Source organism: Lepidochelys kempii, chromosome 5 (genome assembly GCF_965140265.1).
Source record: "Lepidochelys kempii isolate rLepKem1 chromosome 5, rLepKem1.hap2, whole genome shotgun sequence".
NCBI lineage: Eukaryota > Metazoa > Chordata > Testudines > Cheloniidae > Lepidochelys > Lepidochelys kempii.
Window position 1 is genome coordinate 69,379,273 of NC_133260.1, and position 19,033 is coordinate 69,398,305.

The following is a 19,033-nucleotide window of genomic DNA, read 5'->3' on the forward strand; positions in this document are numbered from 1 at the left end:
TCAGGAGAAAGGTAGTTCACATTTTCCCATATCTCGACGACTGGTTAATCAAGGGCCGGTCCAGAACTCATGTGGAATCTGACATCCATTTCATCCAGTCGACCTTCCAGGTGTTGGGCCTATTAATAAACAACCAGAAGTCCTACCCAGAGCCCTGTACAAAGAATATAGTTCATAGGGGTGGTTTTGGATTCCTCCAGAAGAAGGGTCTTTGCCTGTACGGGATCGTTTTCGCTCAATCTTGACTCTGATAAGCTCCCCTCAGGCACATCTGACCACGACAGTCCAAATATGCATGAGCCTTCTGGGTCACATGGCATTATGCACATATGTAGTACAACTGCAAGAGTACATCTCAGATCTTCCCAGGCCTGGTTGGCCGCTGTATATTCACCCTCGCAACATCATCTGGACATGATACTTATGTTCCCCTCAACTCACTGACTTGGTGGTTGAATCAAGGCATAATCTGCGTGGGTGACCTGTTGTCTCAAGCTGAGCTCTCAATCCATATCAATATCTGAGAACTCAGGGCAGTCTGCCTGGCCTGCCAAGGCATTTTTAATCCACATTACAGACAAGGCACTCTCAGTTCTCATGGACAATATAATCGCCATGTACTACATCAACAGGCAGGGAGAAGCACATTCTTCCCCCTGTGCCAGGAGGCAGTCTGACTGTGGGAGTTCTGCATTACACACTTCATCTACCTAGAGGCATCTTATGTGCCAGGTACACAGAACCAACTTGTGGATTGCCTCAGCAGGTCCTTTTCCACTCACCACAAATGGTCCCTTCGACTGGACATGGCAAGGGACATCATCTTCCAGAAGTGGGGGACTCCCCTTATAGACCAGTTTGCTACCCAGAACAACAGGAAATACCATCAGTTTTGCTCCCTGCAGGGCCACAGACTGGGGTCTCTAATGGATGCCTTACCCATTGGCCTGGATAACTCGCCTCTATTATTGCCTTTCCCCAATTCTATTAATTCACAAGGTTCTGTCAAAGATCAAGCAGGAAGATCATCCTTATAACCCTGGCATCGCCCAGACAGCACTGGTTCACCACCCTCTGAAGCTTTCCAGTGGAGCCCCCAATCAGTCTCCCACTGCACCCTGATCTGATCACCCAGGACCATGGTCAGCTGCTCCACTCGAACTTCAGTTCTTTTCATTTGTCGGGCTGGAAGCTTCATGGCTGAATCCTGAAGAGCAAGCTTGCTCGGAGCAGGTTCGTAGAATCCTATTAAGCAGTAGAAAAGCCTACACCAAGGCAATTTACCTGGTAGAGGGAAATGATTCTCTACCTGGTCTTCCCAACTCGGAGTACCACCTGCACAGTCCTCATTGCAATTTATTTTGTAGAACCCTCTGCTTTTGAAACAACAAGATCTGGCCCTTTTCTTCAGTTAAGGTCCACCTGGTGGCCATTTCAACCATCTGCCCTAAGATTGACAATAGATTGGTCTTTTCGTATGAAATTGTAATTGGTTTTCTCAAAGGCCTGGAGAGGATGTTCCCTCAGATAAAGGAACCGAACCCTCCTTGGGACCTAAACCTCATCCTAGCAAAGCTGACAGGCCCACCCTTCAAGCCGCTAGCAACATGCTTCGGCCAGGAGGGTTTCGGAGATCCAAGTCCCAGGGTGGATTTGATTTAAATCAAATTGATTTAAATCACTAGTCAGGAAGACTCAATTTAATCATGGATTTCTACATAAAAGTACATTCTTGTTGGTGGTTATAACCTTAATATTCTTCACAACTCAGAGATAGATGTAGATTTCATTTTTAGAAGGTACACAGTATACATTTTTAAAGTGATCTATTTTGAAAACTTCTCAGATTAGTTTTACAGCTGTATCAGAAAATGAATGATTGTTTGGTTATTTCGTTTTCCAAAGATAGTTGAAGCAGATATGTATGAAGTCATTGGGGGGTGAACTATCTCCAATTCGACAGGTTAATCATTAATATTTGGAGTATTTTCTTGCCATGCTGTATTAGGAGGAGAACATCACCAGACAGACATTTAAATTGTTTTATTTAACTAAAACAACAACGTTATGTATTCTGGATTTTTTTCTTCAACAGCAAACATATAATATTGTAACAAAACAAGCATATGATTTTTTTTAATTTAAACATTCAAGTTTTTTAAAATAAGGTTTGTTTGTGTTAAAATTGTTTTTAATTAAAATAGTTAAATAAAATATTAAAAAAACAAAACAAAACCCCCAAAAAACTAAATTGACTATGTCAGCCAGGTCAATATGAGAAATTTAAAATATTGGCTTCTGCAGCTAACTCAGTCATCTTCACCTTCATTTTTCTGTTTGTTCATAATCTGGAAAAGAAAAACAAGCTTTCCTATTTTTTCAGGTCCCAAATGATTTCTCAATTTGGAATTAATCAGTCCAAAGGAAGAAAATATTCTTTCTACACCGGCAGAAGAAGCTACGGCTGATAAAAGTGAGATTATCACTTCAACAGTCTCTGAATCCAAGTGCTTAAGTGACTTCCACGAGTTCACTTGTGTGAATTTCTTTAAAACATCATCAACAAACATATATTTCTTCAATCATTCACCCTTAGCTCTGAAGTTTATTGTAGTTGGCATTATGGAGGGATGATTGCTGGATGTCCATGTCATAGCCACCTCCTCTTCTTCAGCATTTAAGGTTTCACCCTGGTACCAGGTATTGAGAATATTTGCAAGAAAATGAGTTGGAGATAGTGCTTGCCCCATTGGTTTTTTTTAATGCTTGTAATTTAACTCTGTCATTGCATATTTCTCTTTTTAAGATCTCATTCAGTTCCTTTCAAATTTCAACAGCGTCAACAATAAAACACCTATTTTCCCCCTGCATTTTGTTCAAGGCTACAGAAATAGGCTTCAGGGTACTCAGCATGTGGTCAACATTTCTCTTAAGCCCAATGTTGAGAACTTTGGCTGTGACAGTGCCATCTGATTTTTCACGATTCTGTTCACAAACTGTCCTCAGATTAGGCCAGTTCTTGATATATGCTCAAAACAGTCCACTACTGAGTTCCATCGCATGTCTTGTGGGAGAGTTAGCTTGGTTCCTTCCAATTTTTTTCAGAGCAGCTGCTGCAAAGTGGTTGTTATGGAAATATTTTGCAATTTCACAACATTAGCCTTTATTTCTGGATCACTGAAGTCTTTGGCTAGGAGGTGTATCAAATGAACACTGCAACCGTATGTTGTGAGCTTGGGACTCTCTTAACTCTCTTCTAAATTTCTTCTCATCTTGGATACATTTGTAGCATTGTCTGTGACCAAGCTGCGTACCAGGGATTTGAATTTTTTCCCCCACAGTTTGTTATAGCTTTTACTGCTGCTACTTATAAGTGTTCTCTTTTGTGTGCATTTCCTGATGTATCAATTGTTTCTGTAAGGAAGATACTCCCTTCTTCTGTTGTCACACAAGCACATACAAAAGGATTGTGTGGACATTGCTCCACCTATCAAGACTCAGGTTAACAATTTCACCCTCTAGACCTTTTGCACACTGCTCAATTTCTCTTTCATACACTTTATCCAGCCATTTGCTTGCAACATCTGCTCTTTTGGGTGGACTGTATCCTGATCTTAATGACTAAACCATGTTAATGAAGTGTAAGTTCTCAATCATACGGAAAGGAGAGTTTGTTGCATAAACAAACCCGACAATTTTTTCATCAATTACCTCTTTTTGTAATCTGCTGGTTCGTATCACAAACTTATCTATGCTTGTTTCTGGATGACGGAGATTTTTTTTTTTCTTTTTGCTACAGGTGATCTACTGTGGCTGCGTGCCATACATGATGTGACTGAAACACTATCATTGGCAGATAACTCTGAAACTATAGAAAATTATGGTGATCTTGAAGGTGGATAGTCTTCAGAATCCTGTATGTTGAGGATGGATTCTCCTAAACAAAATAAGTCAATGCAGTTATTTAATTTTTATTAGCATACTGTTCATTGTTACTTATTGCATTCACTGACACTCAGTACTACTTTAAAGGTGAAATTGTAAAAGGAAGATGTGCCTATTACAGCTATTTTTTTTTTTGCCACAACTGCATCTAAAATGATAGTACTATAGAGTAAAAACTATATTTTTTTCTCAAATATGAGAATTCAAGAATAGTCCAGTAGGAAGACCAGCAGTCCTTAAGAAAGAAGTATGAAATAAAAAAATTTACCAACCTGAAGATCCTGCATGTTCAGACTTGTTCCTTTCATCATCTTCAACGCAGCTTCCTCCTGAGAAGAAACACTTCTCTTGATGTTGTTTCGTTCAGGAAACCAGGCTTTGCATTTCTTTGTTGCACTGTTTGCATTTTGCATGCATGCCTGTCTTACCCACAGGTAGAGGAACTTCATTAAAATATTCCAAAATTGGGAATCTCTTATGGCCTGCTGCCATTATAGGTTTTCCCTTCTAGTGAGAGAATGGTTTGGTATATCTCAAATCAATGAAGGGTACACTCAGAAAGACCTCAAGATTTCTGGAATATGCTGCTCAAAAAGTTTCACTTTTGTTTCTACTGCCTGTCTCTCCCTTCTCACATTTATCTCCAGACTTCTTCTCCTTGTCCAGATCTATTCCGGCACAAACAATCTTCTATTCATTGAACTTTTTGAAACTTTGCACTTATAGAGAGAGGTAAGGGATTGGCTCTGTGTATACAAATTTGCAGAGGGACAATACGGTTGAGGTCTGTTATTTCTCATCTCTATATTATATATTATATTATTATATTATATTATATTATACTATACTATACTATACTATACTATACTATACTATACTATACTATTTAAAAACATTTTTGCTGTTAACAAACATGTTATCTCTGGAGCCACAAATCCACAGTTTGAGAACAGCAAAACTAAGCATCTCTGATGGTATCTTCTAGATTGAGCACTGAGTCCCATTGGGTAGATAGAAAGATTAAGCTAAATAATCTATACCGAAGCCCTTTGAACTCCATAAGATTGGGTCCCTAATTCATGAACTACTGGAACTCATTTCCAAAACTTTTATTAAATGTTACATGAATATTGTCTCATATTATAGAATTAAAATGTATAATCCCTGTTCAACAGTGAGATATCTTTGAGCTATAATGTATCTTAATTAAAGCTATCTTTAGATAGGTTTTTTCCTCAAAAAGCATTTTATCAAAAAAATCCAATTTAAATAAAGAAAAAATCCATTTTTTAAAAAAATCATTGATTTTTATCCACCTTGACTAATTCTTTATTCTGTGCATAGTTTGGATGGCGTGCAGTAAATTGATTAGGATAAAAGAAATATTGAGTTCTTACCCATCCGGTGAGCACCATCCCTTCTGAATGAGCAAGGAATCCTGTGGAGAAAAAATATAGTATGTGATCATATAATCAAATCAGTGGTGTCAGAACGTTGGTGGTTCGGGGGGTGCAGGGAGCTGTGGCCCTCCAACTCTTTGCCATGGTGAATCTAGCCTCTTCCCATCTTCCCTGAGGAAGCTGGTGGAGCCAGGCCAGGGATCCTGGGCAGTTGTGGAAGCTGTGTGGACGCTCCACCTGCCGGCAGTGCTGGGGGGGGCCCAAGAGCAGCCCCCGGCCTGTGTCCCTGTCCAGGGCAGGTGGAGGATCTGTGCCGTGGCTCCCCATAGCTTCCCACATGCCTCTTACCATGGCCAGGCTGCAGCTCCAAAGCCCCGCCCCCTGGCCGGAGTAAGAGCCGCACGGACAACAGTGGGGAGCCTGGGTCCCTCCCACCTGCTTGGGTGGGCGGTGGGCTCCATGGCCTTGCTCTGGCTTGGCTGGGGGCATAGCCTCTGGAGAAAGAAGGGGTGTGGGGGCAGGCCTTGGGGGGAGGAGGAGGGGAATTGTGGGGAAGGTGTGGGGTAGGGGCATGGCCTTACAGGGAAGAGGAGGGGCCTCAGGGGGAAGGGGTGAGGCAGGACCCTGTTGGAAAGAGGAGGGGTAGGGCCTTATGGGGCCAGGCCCTGGACCCCCCACTTTTCGGAAGGCTCTGCTGCCCCTGAATCTAAGACTGTATCATAATGTATATTCACAAAGGGGCTGAATTAAGGTTGCACTGGTGGCATTTCTGAACTTTTGAGCACTTGATTTTGAAACCTTATTAGTCTTTTTACATTGTGTTTGGGGGTTTATATATGGCTGTTAGCCTTCTGGAAACTGATTCGCAAAGTGTTAACACCTGACAATTGACTAATTATTAGGAATTTTGTGGATTATCAGGAGCACTGTACTGTGAAGAAAGGAGGCTCTGTGGTTATTAGGAGTCAGGCAGGATAATCTGGGATTTTTGTCTTGTAATATGTCTGTTTCCATTGATCTTTGTCTCAACTATTTAATCAAATCAATCTATTTAGTTTGGGAATTTAATATATCTTGTGTACTTGTATGGACCTCTTGCCATATTATCGAAGAACTTCACAATTTTTAGTATATTTATCTTCACAAACAGTCCTATGAGATAGGGAAGTACTGTTACGGTAGTACTTTATGCAGATGGAGAAGACTGCATAAGAGAGACTGAGCAGTTTGCTCAAATTCATACAGGAAGTCTGTGATGGAATAGCGAATTGAATCTGGATCTCCCAAGTCCTAGGTTAGTGCTTTAACCCCAGGACCGCCTTTCCCCTCTGCTAGCAGTTTTCTAAGTGGTTAATGTGCAAGACAGAGCTGAGTCTTGCTGTTGAAAATTGTGGCTGACTGACTATATTAGTTCAGAGATGAGTGGTTAAATTAAAATAGTTGCTTCTTGCTTTAAATTTCAATATGTGTCATAATTTTGTGATCATTACATTTTACAGGTTCCTCTTTCAATATATTTCTCATTAATTTTCTGTCTGCAGATGTGGTGACTAGAAGAACCTCTATTGTTGCCCATAGCGCATATAGTGCCTTATAAAGATGGGGTTTGGAAGTGACCTGAAGTATTCTCATGATGCTTTGTTAAAATTGCAAGATTGGGAGTTACGACTACTGGAAACTGTGAAGAAATTTATGGCCATGCGAGTAAAAAGTGACAAAGAATATGCATCCACATTACAGAATCTTTGTAATCAAGTTGATAAAGAGAGTACTTCCCAACTGGATTATATTAGCAATGTATCCAAGGTAAGAGAACATTATTTAGAAGCTGAAATTGGGGAGTCATTGTTTTAATTATATAGAAAAGGTAGTCGGCTGTTAACTCCTTTTTTCTTAGTTATAAAGTAAACTTAAAAGATGAACTTGAAAAGTGTGTTATTGTCCTGTGGTATTTTTGTCCCTTTGTGGGTGGATCGCTTAAGCCACTCTGAGCCTTGTGTTTCATCTACTTTATCCTCCCACCTTTCCAATTTTCCTTCTGGGTTAGGACCAGCTATAATTCTACGTGAACCATGTGCCCATTGGACTCCACTAGTGCAGCTTCTTGAGAGTTAGTTTTAGTAAAGAGTTTGAAGTGAGGTGCGGCAGTTCCTGGGTGGAATGTGTATCATGCAAATTCTCCTTTTGGACTGAAAAAGGTGGACCAAGCTAGAATCCCTAATTTTGAGCTCTGGCATTGTAGTCCCTGGGCTGACCCACCTATTCTTATGTTTAGGGGTTTTGTGATTATAGTGTGTTGTAGTAAGATTTTTTTTTTAAAGAGTTAAACAGAAACTATTGTTTTTACAATGTACAGGTTGTGATAAAAATAGAAAAAAGCCAGGAAATTCAGAGCTAAGGCTGACATTCTGACCATTATTCACACCATGGTGTGTAGTTGTAAAAACAAAGCATTAATTAAGGCCAAAGTTTCTCAGACTTCTTCTCATAATTGTAATATTGTTAAATATAGTATTTTGTATACAGTTTAAAATGAAAAAAAAACTTTTATGAAAGGTTAAAAAACAATACCTTATGTACTGAATAGATACAAAACAGGTACAGCAACGGCAGTGGCAAAGCAAGCGTCCCCATTTCACCTGTTAATAAGCCTTAGGCCTGACTTACGACTGCTTTGGTAGTGAGAGGTCTATTCTCTGTCTTAATGGCTTCTTCAGTTCTTGGCCTCGCTGCTGAAAACGCTGGACTGGAGCAACTCACTTATTTCACAGTGGGCACCAAATCACTTTTAATCTGAATTGGACTGGAACAAGTGACCAAGAGGCTTCTTATCCTTTATCTATCCTTGAATCACACATGATAGAAAAAGAGTGGGTAAACCTCCCCTCTTTCGAGGCACTAATGGAAACAACTGACCCACCCCCCTCCAAAAAAAAAAAAAAAAAGTTCATGACACCTTAACTTATGAGTAAGGCTATGTTTTAGTCACTGGTGTTTTTAATAAAAGTCATGGACCAGGTCAGAGGCAGTAAACAAAAATTCATGGCCTGTGACCTGTCCATGACTTTTACTATAAACCCATGACTAAAACTTGGCGGAGGGGGAGGCGGCTTGGGAGGGCGGCCCAGGGGGCCCTGCAGGTGCTGTGGGGGATGGCCCAGGGCTGCCGTGGGTGCTGGGGAGCGGGGAGACATGGCCCGGGGGGGGGCACTGCAAGTGCTGGGGTGAGGAGGTTGGTGGGATTGGGGCAGGCTCCCTACCAGACTCTTGGAAAGCAGCAACGCCAGCTCCTAGCTCCACATGCCTCTGCTATGCCCCGAGCCCCGGTTCTGCAGCTCCCATTGGCTGGGAACTGTGGCCAGTGGGAGCTGCGGGGGCAGTGCCTGCGGGTGAAGGCAGCATGTGGATCTAGGAGCTGAGGGAGGGGGGTTCCTGTCATCCTCCCGGGGAAGGGGGGGCCCAGATAAGTACCGTCTTGCACCCCAGCTCTGAGTGTCCCCTCTCACCCAAACTCCTGCTCCTGGGAAACAGGGGGGACCGAGACTGCCCTAGGAACTGCCTGAGCTGCTTAGGTGGCCCCTGGGCCAGGGACACCAGCCTCTGCAGAAGTCAGGAGGTAACAAAAAGTCATGGAATCCGTGACCTCTGTGACAAACACGGAGCCTTACTTATGAGCAAGAAAACAAAATACTATATGCTTATTAATAATAAAACAGTAATAGGGTTGTCATGTCTCATTCTTTACAAACCTTCATATTTATAAAGGTTCTAAAGATTCTTGGATGGCTGGTTGCCATCGGGTGGGACACCTCCTCCTTCTGTGAGCAGCAAAATTAGCCCTGTACTATGATTTAGCAGCTGAATTAGCCCAGTTTGTACTTCCACTTCTCTGCTGTTGGAAAAATTAATGGTGTTTACACAGTGGCTTCAATGTTAATAGGAAGCTAGAAATTATAGCAAATTGATAAGGGAAGCAAAAAGGGAAGGAGAAAAATCTGTGGCCATCAGAGTTAAGGACAAAAAGAAGGCGTTTTTCTGAGTACGTTAGGAACAAAAGAAATTCTAAAAATGATATTGGTCCATTACTAGATGGAAATGATAGACTTGTCAATAATACAGAAAAGGCAGAAGTGTACAATAAATATTTCTGCTCTGTTCGGCAAAAAGCCGGACTGCTATCATATGATACTGCTACATATGAAATACTTTCCGTTCCAACAGAAACTGAGGGGGTTGATGCAGCTGCTACAATTAGACATCCGTGTGCAGAGAGCCAAGATTATAGAGGGGTGTGGTTACACAACTCCCTGTCCATTGAACAGCAGCTACAAAAGGAAGACTTTTTTTTTTTTTTTAAATCAGCATGTCTGGATAACTTGCATCTGAGAGTTTTAAAGAGCTGGCCAAGAAGCTCTCAGTACTGGTTAATATTAATATTAAGTCTAGGGAAGTTCCAGAAAACTGGAACAAATCAAATATTATGCCAATATTTTAAAAGGGTAAATGGGACAACCTGGGTAGTTATAGGCCTGTTAGCTTGACCTTGATCCTGGGCAAAATAATGGAATGGCTCATATAGGATTTGATCAATAAAGAATTAAGGGAGAGTAATATAGGTAAAGCCAATCAACACAGGTTTGTGGAAAATGGATCCTATCAAATTAGCTTGATAGCCTATTTTGTTGAGATTACAAGTTTGGGTGATAAAGGAAGTGTTAATGTAATAAGTTTTTGTAAGATATTTGACTTGGGACTGCATGGGACATTTTGATTAAGGAACTAGAACAATGCAAATTCAACATGGCACACATAAATGTATAAAAACTGGCTAATTCGTATGTCTCAATGTAAGTGTTAATGGGATTCACCACTGCGCAGGTGTTTCTAGTGGGATTTCACAGGGATTGGTTGTTGGCCCTATACTAAAGATTTTTATCAATGACCTGGAAGAAAATATAAAACTGTTACTGATAAAGTTGCAGAGGATATAAACATTGAGGAAGTGGTGAATAATGAAGCGGTCAGGTCACTGATTTACAGTGATCTGGATTGCTTAATAAACTGGGGACAGGCAAATAATATGCAATTTAGTATGAAAGTCAATACATCTAGGAACAAAAAATGTAGGCCATATTTGGGAGAGGGGAGATTTTGTCTTGGGAAGCAGTGACTCTGATGAGGGGGTTAAGGTGGATTATCAGCTGAACATGAACTACCTGTGCAACAGTGAGGCCAAAGGGCTAATGTGATCTTTGGTTGTATAAACAGGAGAATCCTGAGTAGGAGTAAGGAGATTATATTATCTGTGTATTGGGTACTGGTGTGACTGCTACAGGAATGCTGTGTCCAATTCTGATGCCCACAGTTCAAGGATGTTGATAAGTTGGAGGGGGTTCAGAGAAGAGTCAGGAGAACGATTAAAGAATTAGAAAACATGTTATCATCTTTGAGTGCTTGCTCCTGTCGATTCCATGTTAGATCTGTGCACACCCACGTGCACGGCTGTTGGAGATTTTTCCCTTAGTGGTATCCATAGGGCTGGCTCTGGTGCCCTCTGGAGTTGTGTGCTAATGTGCTGGTATATGGAGTGCTGTTGGCCCTGAGCCCTCTGTTCCTTCTTACCACCTGTGATGGTCACTTTCTACGGATACCACTAGGGGAAAAATGTCCAGCAGCTATGCATGTGGGCATGCCCAGACCTAACATGGAATGGACGCGAGCAGCACATCTTGAAGAACGTTTATGAAAGGTAGGTAACTGTTTGTTTTTTATAGTTGAAGACTCAAGGAGCTCTATCTGTTTAGTTTAACAAAGAAAGAGTTAAGGTGTGGCTTGATTATAATCTATAACAACTTACTTGGGGAACAGAAGTTTGATACTAGAGGGCTCTTCAATCTAGCAGACAAAGGTATAACAAGATTCAGTGGTTGGAAGGTGAAGTTAGACAAGTTTAGATTAGAAATAAGGCACAAATTTTTAATAGTGAGGTTAATTACCGAGGGTTGTGGTGGATTTCCCATCACAGGAAGTTTTTAAATGAATATTGGAGTTGGTTCAGGCAAGTCCTATGGCCTGTGTTATACAGGACATCAGAGAAAACAATTAAAATGTTCACTTCTGGCCATATAGTCTATAAACAATATGATTTCCCTCCCAAAAGAATTCTCTTTTCATTATAGTGTCCCCATCCTTTTTTCCATTCGGCCACTTTGTCAGTGTATTTTGAACATTTCTTTTACTTCAGTTATTGTAAACGTCAGTTACTATTTATTACAATATTTGTCATTTCTGTTTCTTCTTTGCTCTAATTTTGTCTAACTAAGAGAATGATTTTCAGTTTAAACACCATGGGAGTCTAATATTTTTATCTTGTTTTTTACACAGTATACTTCACACTAGAACTCAATGTTTCCCACCAAATAAGTGTATTTTTTTTATACCATAGAATCCCAAATATTACGGTATAAAATACTGTGCATGTTTAGTGCTGGAGTGATTGCTATACCTAAAATGCTGGCATTTCTGAGGGGGTGAAATGCAGTAGCTATTCTGTGCTAGCAATGCCATACAACAGTTTTTTAGACAACAAAGTTGAGAATAGTATATTCTTTTCTCTCTTGGATAAGAAAAAATAACTTTTCCTATATGATTGTAAGTAGTCAGTTCCTTAATTTTATTTTTCAGCTTTTAGATCCTATTGTTTAAGTACAATGTAATAGGACTATTTCAGTACCTTGATGAGCGAATTCCAGAGAACACTTAAGTACTGTAAGAAATGCTATGGATAATTTAATAGGTTTGGGGCCTTCCATTTAGGTTTCTGTTAAACTCAGTCTAGTCTGGTGTTAAGGGGGCATGCACAGATGGAAGTGTCTTTTTTCAGATGAGATGTAAAAAGGGGAGAACACAGTCAATTGTGGTAATGAAAAAAACATAAAAAAACCCCACATTTTATTAGACCAAGGCATTGATCTGAGTGTGCTGGCCGTATTCTGACACTGATAACTATATATTGTATCCATCTAAATTCTGTAATTTCAACTGGGACATGGTAATTCATAGCAGTGCTGAAGTACAAAAATTCTACTATCGTGAAGTTGAATGCCCAGTGAACCCCATTCTATTCTCTTTAGCAGAACTGGACGAGGTTCCATGGGCTATCAAATACTTTTATTCAAGTTAAATGCTAGTTTGAGGCTCATGTCAACAGCTTATGTACATTAGTGCAGCTCCAGTGAAGTTAATGGAGCAATGTCAGTTTTCTCCAGCTGAGGTTCTGGCCCTGCGTGTAACATCATTTACTCTACTAAAAATTACCACGGCTATGGCCAAGAGAATTAGTAATGTAATTGACATGGATTTAAATAAAAGGAAAAATCTGCCAGGAAACACATACAGGAAAGGGAAGAAGAAAGGACATTGGGAGCATGTCTGTCAAAGTAAAGGAATTTGGGTGATCACTCAAGTGAGGGTTAATGGTTTTCATGACAGACCCAGACTTTGGCGTGATGCTGAAATGTGACTATGATACATCATTAATACATCTCTAACTCCCTTTCGTGGGTGGGTTAAAGACATGGTTACTATATTTAAAGTGTGCATTCAGGCAAATGTTCAAAAATATTCTTTCTAAAACCCCTTTAAATGACGATGTACTTTTCCAACAGTTTTTTTTGATAGTGCAATAGCAGATAAGTTCTTTTCTCCCTTTTCCTTCTTCCAGTCTTGGCTGCTTATGGTACAGCAGACAGAGCAACTTAGCAGGATAATGAAGACACATGCAGAAGATCTTAACTCTGGGCCACTACATAGACTTACAATGATGATCAAAGACAAGCAACAAGTAAAGAAGAGTTACATAGGTGTTCATCAGCAAATTGAGGCAGAGATGTTCAAGGTACCTTATTAAACAAGATTTTTTAAAAAAATTACTAAATTACTAAAGCTTTCTAAAGTAGTATATAGAATTATTTCATATAAATAGTCACATGAATACTGCAGGTGTCACCATTCCTCTTCATCTTGCAGTACAAATAAATACAAATTTATTATAATTGGATTGCATTTTCCTCTTGTTTAACCCAGTTCCTCCATGTTTTCTGCAAGTTATTAGCTGAAAAGACAGAGGTGGGAAACTGTCCTGCAAGTGAGTTCAGTTAGGCTAACCGCTCTGGAAATTTTCTCCTTCCAGTAGAGCGTGACTGTGTGAATCCCTTCTCCTGTCTCCTCTAGGCATTCCTGGGGTCAGGGCTTGAAAAATCCACTAATCTAAGGCAAGTAAAAGCTTTTCTTGATGAGTGCTGTAAGTTTCTGAGGTATCTAAGCTTGTGTTTAAAAAAAATTCTCCCTTTCAGCAGACATAGTGGGTTTTGAGGTGGACTTCAAATGTATCTGATACCTAGGATCCTGAGGCTGATATGAATAATGGAGCCCCCAAACAAGTATGACAACAAGTTTTCAATGAGCAATAATCATCCCTTGGATTAACTTCATTGGGTACAATATTACTACTGAAATTTAAGGGGACAGCTTCCTATTAGGAATCCCAGCAACCTCTTTCCCAGAAGCTGGTGGGAGATTGACATGTCACATGGGTGTTGTCCTCATTATTCTGGGGTTAATAGGCTGAAAAGTCAAACTATTGGGTGCCTGTTAAAACTTCCAAGTCCTATGTGTGGGCCTATGAATGGATGTGCTTTTGGGTGTATCAAATATTCTGGGGTGGTGGGAAAGATTGATGGAATAAGTTGGGAAGAAAAAGTACAAAATATGGAGCAAGAGAGAATGAGTGAGTGAAGGGACAAGGGGAAGGGAAAAAAGGAGAGACAAAATCTAGGATGGGTAGAAAACAATTTAGAGAAAGGGAAAAAATGGAGGAGGTGGTAGTGGAAGAACACTGTAGAGAACTCTGTACTATACCATGTTCTGCTAGAGGACAGAAAAAAAGATAACATTTATATGATAATAGTGTGATGGGTTGCCCCCCTTCAAGATGCCACCTGGACCTGATGTGCTGAGATACCAATGAACCCGCCTGTTCTGCCAGCATGGGCCCCCTTTAGCCTGTCTTGCTGAGCCAGGCTCCTAGGCCTCCTCTAGCACAGACACAGGCAGGGCCAGCCTGCTGCGGGAAGACTCAGCTTAAGGGACTTGCCCCAGCTCTCAGGTGCCCACCTCACTTGGAGTGCAGACCCAAAGGTCTAGTGAAATCCATTCCCTCCCTCAATGAGGAAGATATGCACAACTTCTTGCCCCCCACACCCCCATTAGAGGTTACAGAAACTGGGTTTAATAACAAAACAAATGTTGTTAACTATAAAAGGCAGATTTTAAGTTGTTAAAGGGGTAGCAAACAGAACAAAGCAGATTACTGAGCAAATAAAACAAAACACGCAAACTAAGCTTGATTCACTAAAGAAACAGGTTACAAAATGTAATTTCTCACCCCAGATGTTGAATTTAGGCAGGATTCAGAGTTTCTGTAGCTCAGAGGTCCAGTTATTTTTCTTACAGACTGGACCCCTGTCTGTCTGGACTTACCCCTGCCTTTCCCTTCAGGTTGTTTTTTTTTGTCCTTTACAAGTACCTTCAGCAATCTTTCTTCTTGGGTAGGCAATGAAGGAGAGTCTGGAATGCCTTCCCTCCCAGCCTTAAATAGAATTTACATGAGGTGGGAAGCGTTTTGTTTCCCAAACTTGACCTCCCCCTCCTGTGAGTGGAAAATTACTAGAAGTCCAAGATAATGTTTAGTACCATATGGCAGGACCACCTGACCGAGTAGTGTCACAGCTAGTGACACTAGTCACTGGAGGACTCTCAGGAAGGAGAGAGATTAGTATCTTCACAGTTTTGTTGTTTCTTCCGAATGGGCCATCAGGGCTGTGATGGCCAGTTGTCTGGTGGGTGTCTTCCAAATACACACAGCTGTAATAGTTAAATAATCTTCCTAACTTTAGATAAGGAAGTGATACATGCATACAAATCGGATAATTGCATTCAGTAAATCATATCTTACATGATCCATCTTGCATAAAGTATATCTCAGTTATGTCCTATTCATACCATCATATTTTCATAAATATGGAGTGTAACATCACCCTTATATTTGACAAGAAAAATTCTGCTGATCAACCAACCCTAGTAACATACATATATGTATTTTTAATTTTTTTTACAGTAAATTACAATTAACTACAGTGCATGATGAGCCTTACGAGGCCTACTTTTTAGCTGAAGCAGATCATGGTTTTGGAGCAAGGTCACACAGGTATTTTTTACCCTGGCCAGTAGACTGTTGTCTTCTAGGTGTTGAGTTTTTCAAGCCCTTCCTGAGGTCTTCTAGACAAGTGTATGGATTGATTTCTGATGAGATACTGTGTATTCTTATAGTCCTACCTGCTGTTGTCTGTCCAGTGGTTTTGTGCCTTTGGAGCACTTACTGAATGGCTCATTGAGCTACTTACTTGTCCACATAAGACCTCTTCCATAGTACACAGCAGAATTTCTGCCTTGTTAGATAGAATAACAAAATACCCATAGCCCCCTAGGACACTATCCAATATTTAACAAGATTATCAGCTGTGCTGATTGGAGTCCATAGGACACACTGGATAAAATCTTGCCCTAGAGGAGTAATTAAAGCAAAATAAAAACGTGGTCATTTCGTATTCCAGAGAATCCTTGTTTGAGGTATTCCTTGATACATCCCTAAGGACTTACTTGAAAACAAAAATCATGCTTTCTTCACATGTCGGTGGTGAAGACTCTACCTTGAGGTTTATTCCAATCCCATTGCGAATTTCAGATATTCTTCTTTCTGTACAAATTGGAGAAAAAGAGGGGCGTATGATGTTACTAAGACAAAAATATCGGATACACATCACAGCCCTGGATGCTAGTAGGTACCCACTTTAAGGATTGTTTACACCAGTGGTTCTCAAAGCCAGTCCACCACTTGTTCAGGGAAACCCCCTGGCGCACCGGACTGGTTTGTTTACCTGCTGCGTCCGCAGGTTCGGCCGATTGCGGCTCCCACTGGCCGCAGTTTGCCGCTTCAGGCCCATGGGGGCTGTGGGAAGCGGCGCGGGCCAAGGGATGTGCTGACCGCCCTTCCCACGGCCTCCATTGGCCTGGAGCAGCGAACCGCGGCCAGTGGGAGCCGCGATCGGCCGAACCTGTGGACGTGGCAGGTAAACAAACCGGTCTGGCGTGCCAGGGGCTTTTCCCGAGCAAGTGGCGGACCGGCTTTGAGAACCACTGGTCTATACAGTACCGTAATCCACACCAGCAGGAGTGTTAATTCTGATGCACACAAGCAGGTTGTGCAGTAACTGGCATTGATTAATATACTATTGTTTGAAATATGACTACATTGACATGTACTAGGGAATGTTAGTGTGCACCAGCAGGGTCCACACAAGACACTTGGTGTGCGACACTCTGGTCTGCATTAGAATGTACACCCCTCTGGTGTGGACTGAGGCACCATGTAGATAAACCAAAGATAATTTTGACTACTTTAATCCTCTTAGATTTATCTAGATAGGGAGTTTCTGGCTTTGTTTTCATCACTGACAGAAGAGCATATTGAGACAGGTGAGTCAGATCCATTTCACAGTTAAATATAAAGATTTCTCCTAACTAATCTCATTTCCCTGTGTTTGTTCTCCACTCTTCTGTAAAAGGACCAGTTTGTAATTGTGCTCAGCACCTAATCATGGGATGACTAACATCAGTACCCGAGGCATTTAAGAGTCCAATTTCATTTATTTACTTTGGTTTCACTGATTTACCATCCTTTCAGAACTTCAAAATGGAGTCTGTTTGATTCATTCTTCTAGCCAGTACCCTGGGATATTTATCTGTAGAAACCAATTGCTTCATAGCTCCAACTGTATTTCAGTTTCTTCCTTGGGAACCTGTAGGTCTAGTCCAGGGCCGGACAGACTTTTTGGCCTGAGGGCCACATCGGGTTTCGGAAATTGTATGGAGGGCTGGTTAGGGGAGGCTGTGCCCCCGCCCCCTATCTGCCCCCGCTTGCTTCTTGCCCCCTGATGCCCCACCCCCCAGGACTCCTGCCCCATCCAACCCCCCTGTCCCCTGACCACCCCCGAACCCCTGCCTCTGACTGCCCCCACTGCCCCATTAAACCCCCCTCTTTCCTGACTGCCCCCGGACCCCTGCCCCCATTCAATCCCCCTCATTTCCTGCCCTCTCACCGCCCCGACCCCATCCGCGCCCCCGTCCCCGACCTCCACACCGAACTCTCCTGCCCTCTATCCAACCCCCCGCTGCTCCCTGCCCTCTTAACGCGCAGCACAGAGCACCGGTGGTTGGCGGTGCTATAGCTGTGCTGCCCGGAGCATTGCACCAGTGTAGTGTAGTAAATTGCTCTCCGTAACTGCCAACAGTAGCACATTTCTATGCGGAGCAGTTTAATACACTACACTGGCAGCATGGTGTGCTGAGGCTGTGGGGGAGGGGCAACAGCGGGGGAGGGGCCGGGAGCTAGCCTCCCAGGCCAGGAGCTCAGGGGTTGGGTAGGAGGGTCCTGCAGGCTGGATGTGGCCCGTGGGCCGTACTTTGCCCATCTTTGGTCTAGTCTGTCAAAAAGTCCTTTCCTGTCCAGTGTCTGTTGGACTATTTTAACAACACATGGAAATCTGACTGTTTGAGTATGTGCATGCATGCATGCTTGTGGGAGCAGGATAACATAAGAAATGGTCCTGCTCTGACTTAAACTGCCTCATAACTGGTTTAGACTAGAGCTAAGAATTGAAAGAAGTACCTTGGTTGCTTTTTGTGGAGTTCTGACAGGTAACCAATTGCTAGTTTTGTAAAACAATTCAGTAGCTGAGGCTTATGTGACCTAGCAAAAGAGAATCATGAACCCCAACTGTCCCAGTCTTCACATTCCTCATACTGGAGAAAAAATGTATTGGCCTAAGAGCAGTCCATTTTGCAGAAAAGCTAAGTGTTCTCTCAGGTTGACTGAGCACAAGTGATCTCTCTTAGTCCATGAATGTTTGAGGTCACTCTATCAAAGAATCTCTTTTGCCTCTCTTGTCAAGGACAGCTCTTCAGGATTTCTTTTTGATACCAGAGCCCATTGGGTTGTCAGATGTCTTCTCAGTCCCATACTTCAGTGGTCTTTTGTACTTGCTGCTCACTTCCTTTCCTCCACAATGTGCTAAAGATTAGAACTGTAAAAGGCAATGCTACTCTTGTAGCTCCTTTGCCAAAAATGTCCTGGTTCACGGAGCTGGTCCAGTTGTCTATGGAAAGAATGTTTCTCTGACCCCCATTCTCAATCTCTTTGTAGGAGCCAGTTGCTCCTCTAGACCTCATAGTTGTTGGCCTGACTCACAAGAGATTAACTCTTCTATCCAAAGGCACCTTTAGTGGCTTTTGAGAGATTTTTAAAATCCAGAAGCTCTTTTGTCACTTTTCTGTTTTAGGCTTTGGAAGAAATTCTTTTCGTGTAACAAGGAATCAGATAAGCGTAAACAGTAGCTAATTAAAATCCTGCTTTTTTTTCTAGCAAGATTTTATTGTGATCTTTGGGCATTATCACAGTAATAATAAGTTAGATGTCCTGATGTGCTCCACCACACATTTGTGATGACAGCAGGCCCCCCTTACACACCAGACTTTTTTTTCTTTTAATGATAGCATATGACAATATATTC

At 41.7% G+C, this 19,033-nt stretch overlaps 1 protein-coding gene across 14 annotated transcripts in view; it reads left to right on the plus strand.

Annotated features, from left to right (window-relative positions):
- FER (FER tyrosine kinase) overlaps positions 1–19,033 on the plus strand; it is a 429,890-nt gene that overhangs the window by 47,734 nt on the left and 363,123 nt on the right. For all 14 annotated transcript variants that reach the window (XR_012158994.1, XM_073344644.1, XM_073344641.1 and 11 more), the window contains 2 exons: positions 6,887–7,151; positions 13,069–13,242. Coding sequence is in view for 13 of the 14 variants with exons in the window: in XM_073344644.1 (XP_073200745.1) it covers positions 6,945–7,151; positions 13,069–13,242 (381 nt within the window). In the remaining variant the exon portion in view is untranslated. The remainder of the gene's footprint in view (positions 1–6,886; positions 7,152–13,068; positions 13,243–19,033) is intronic.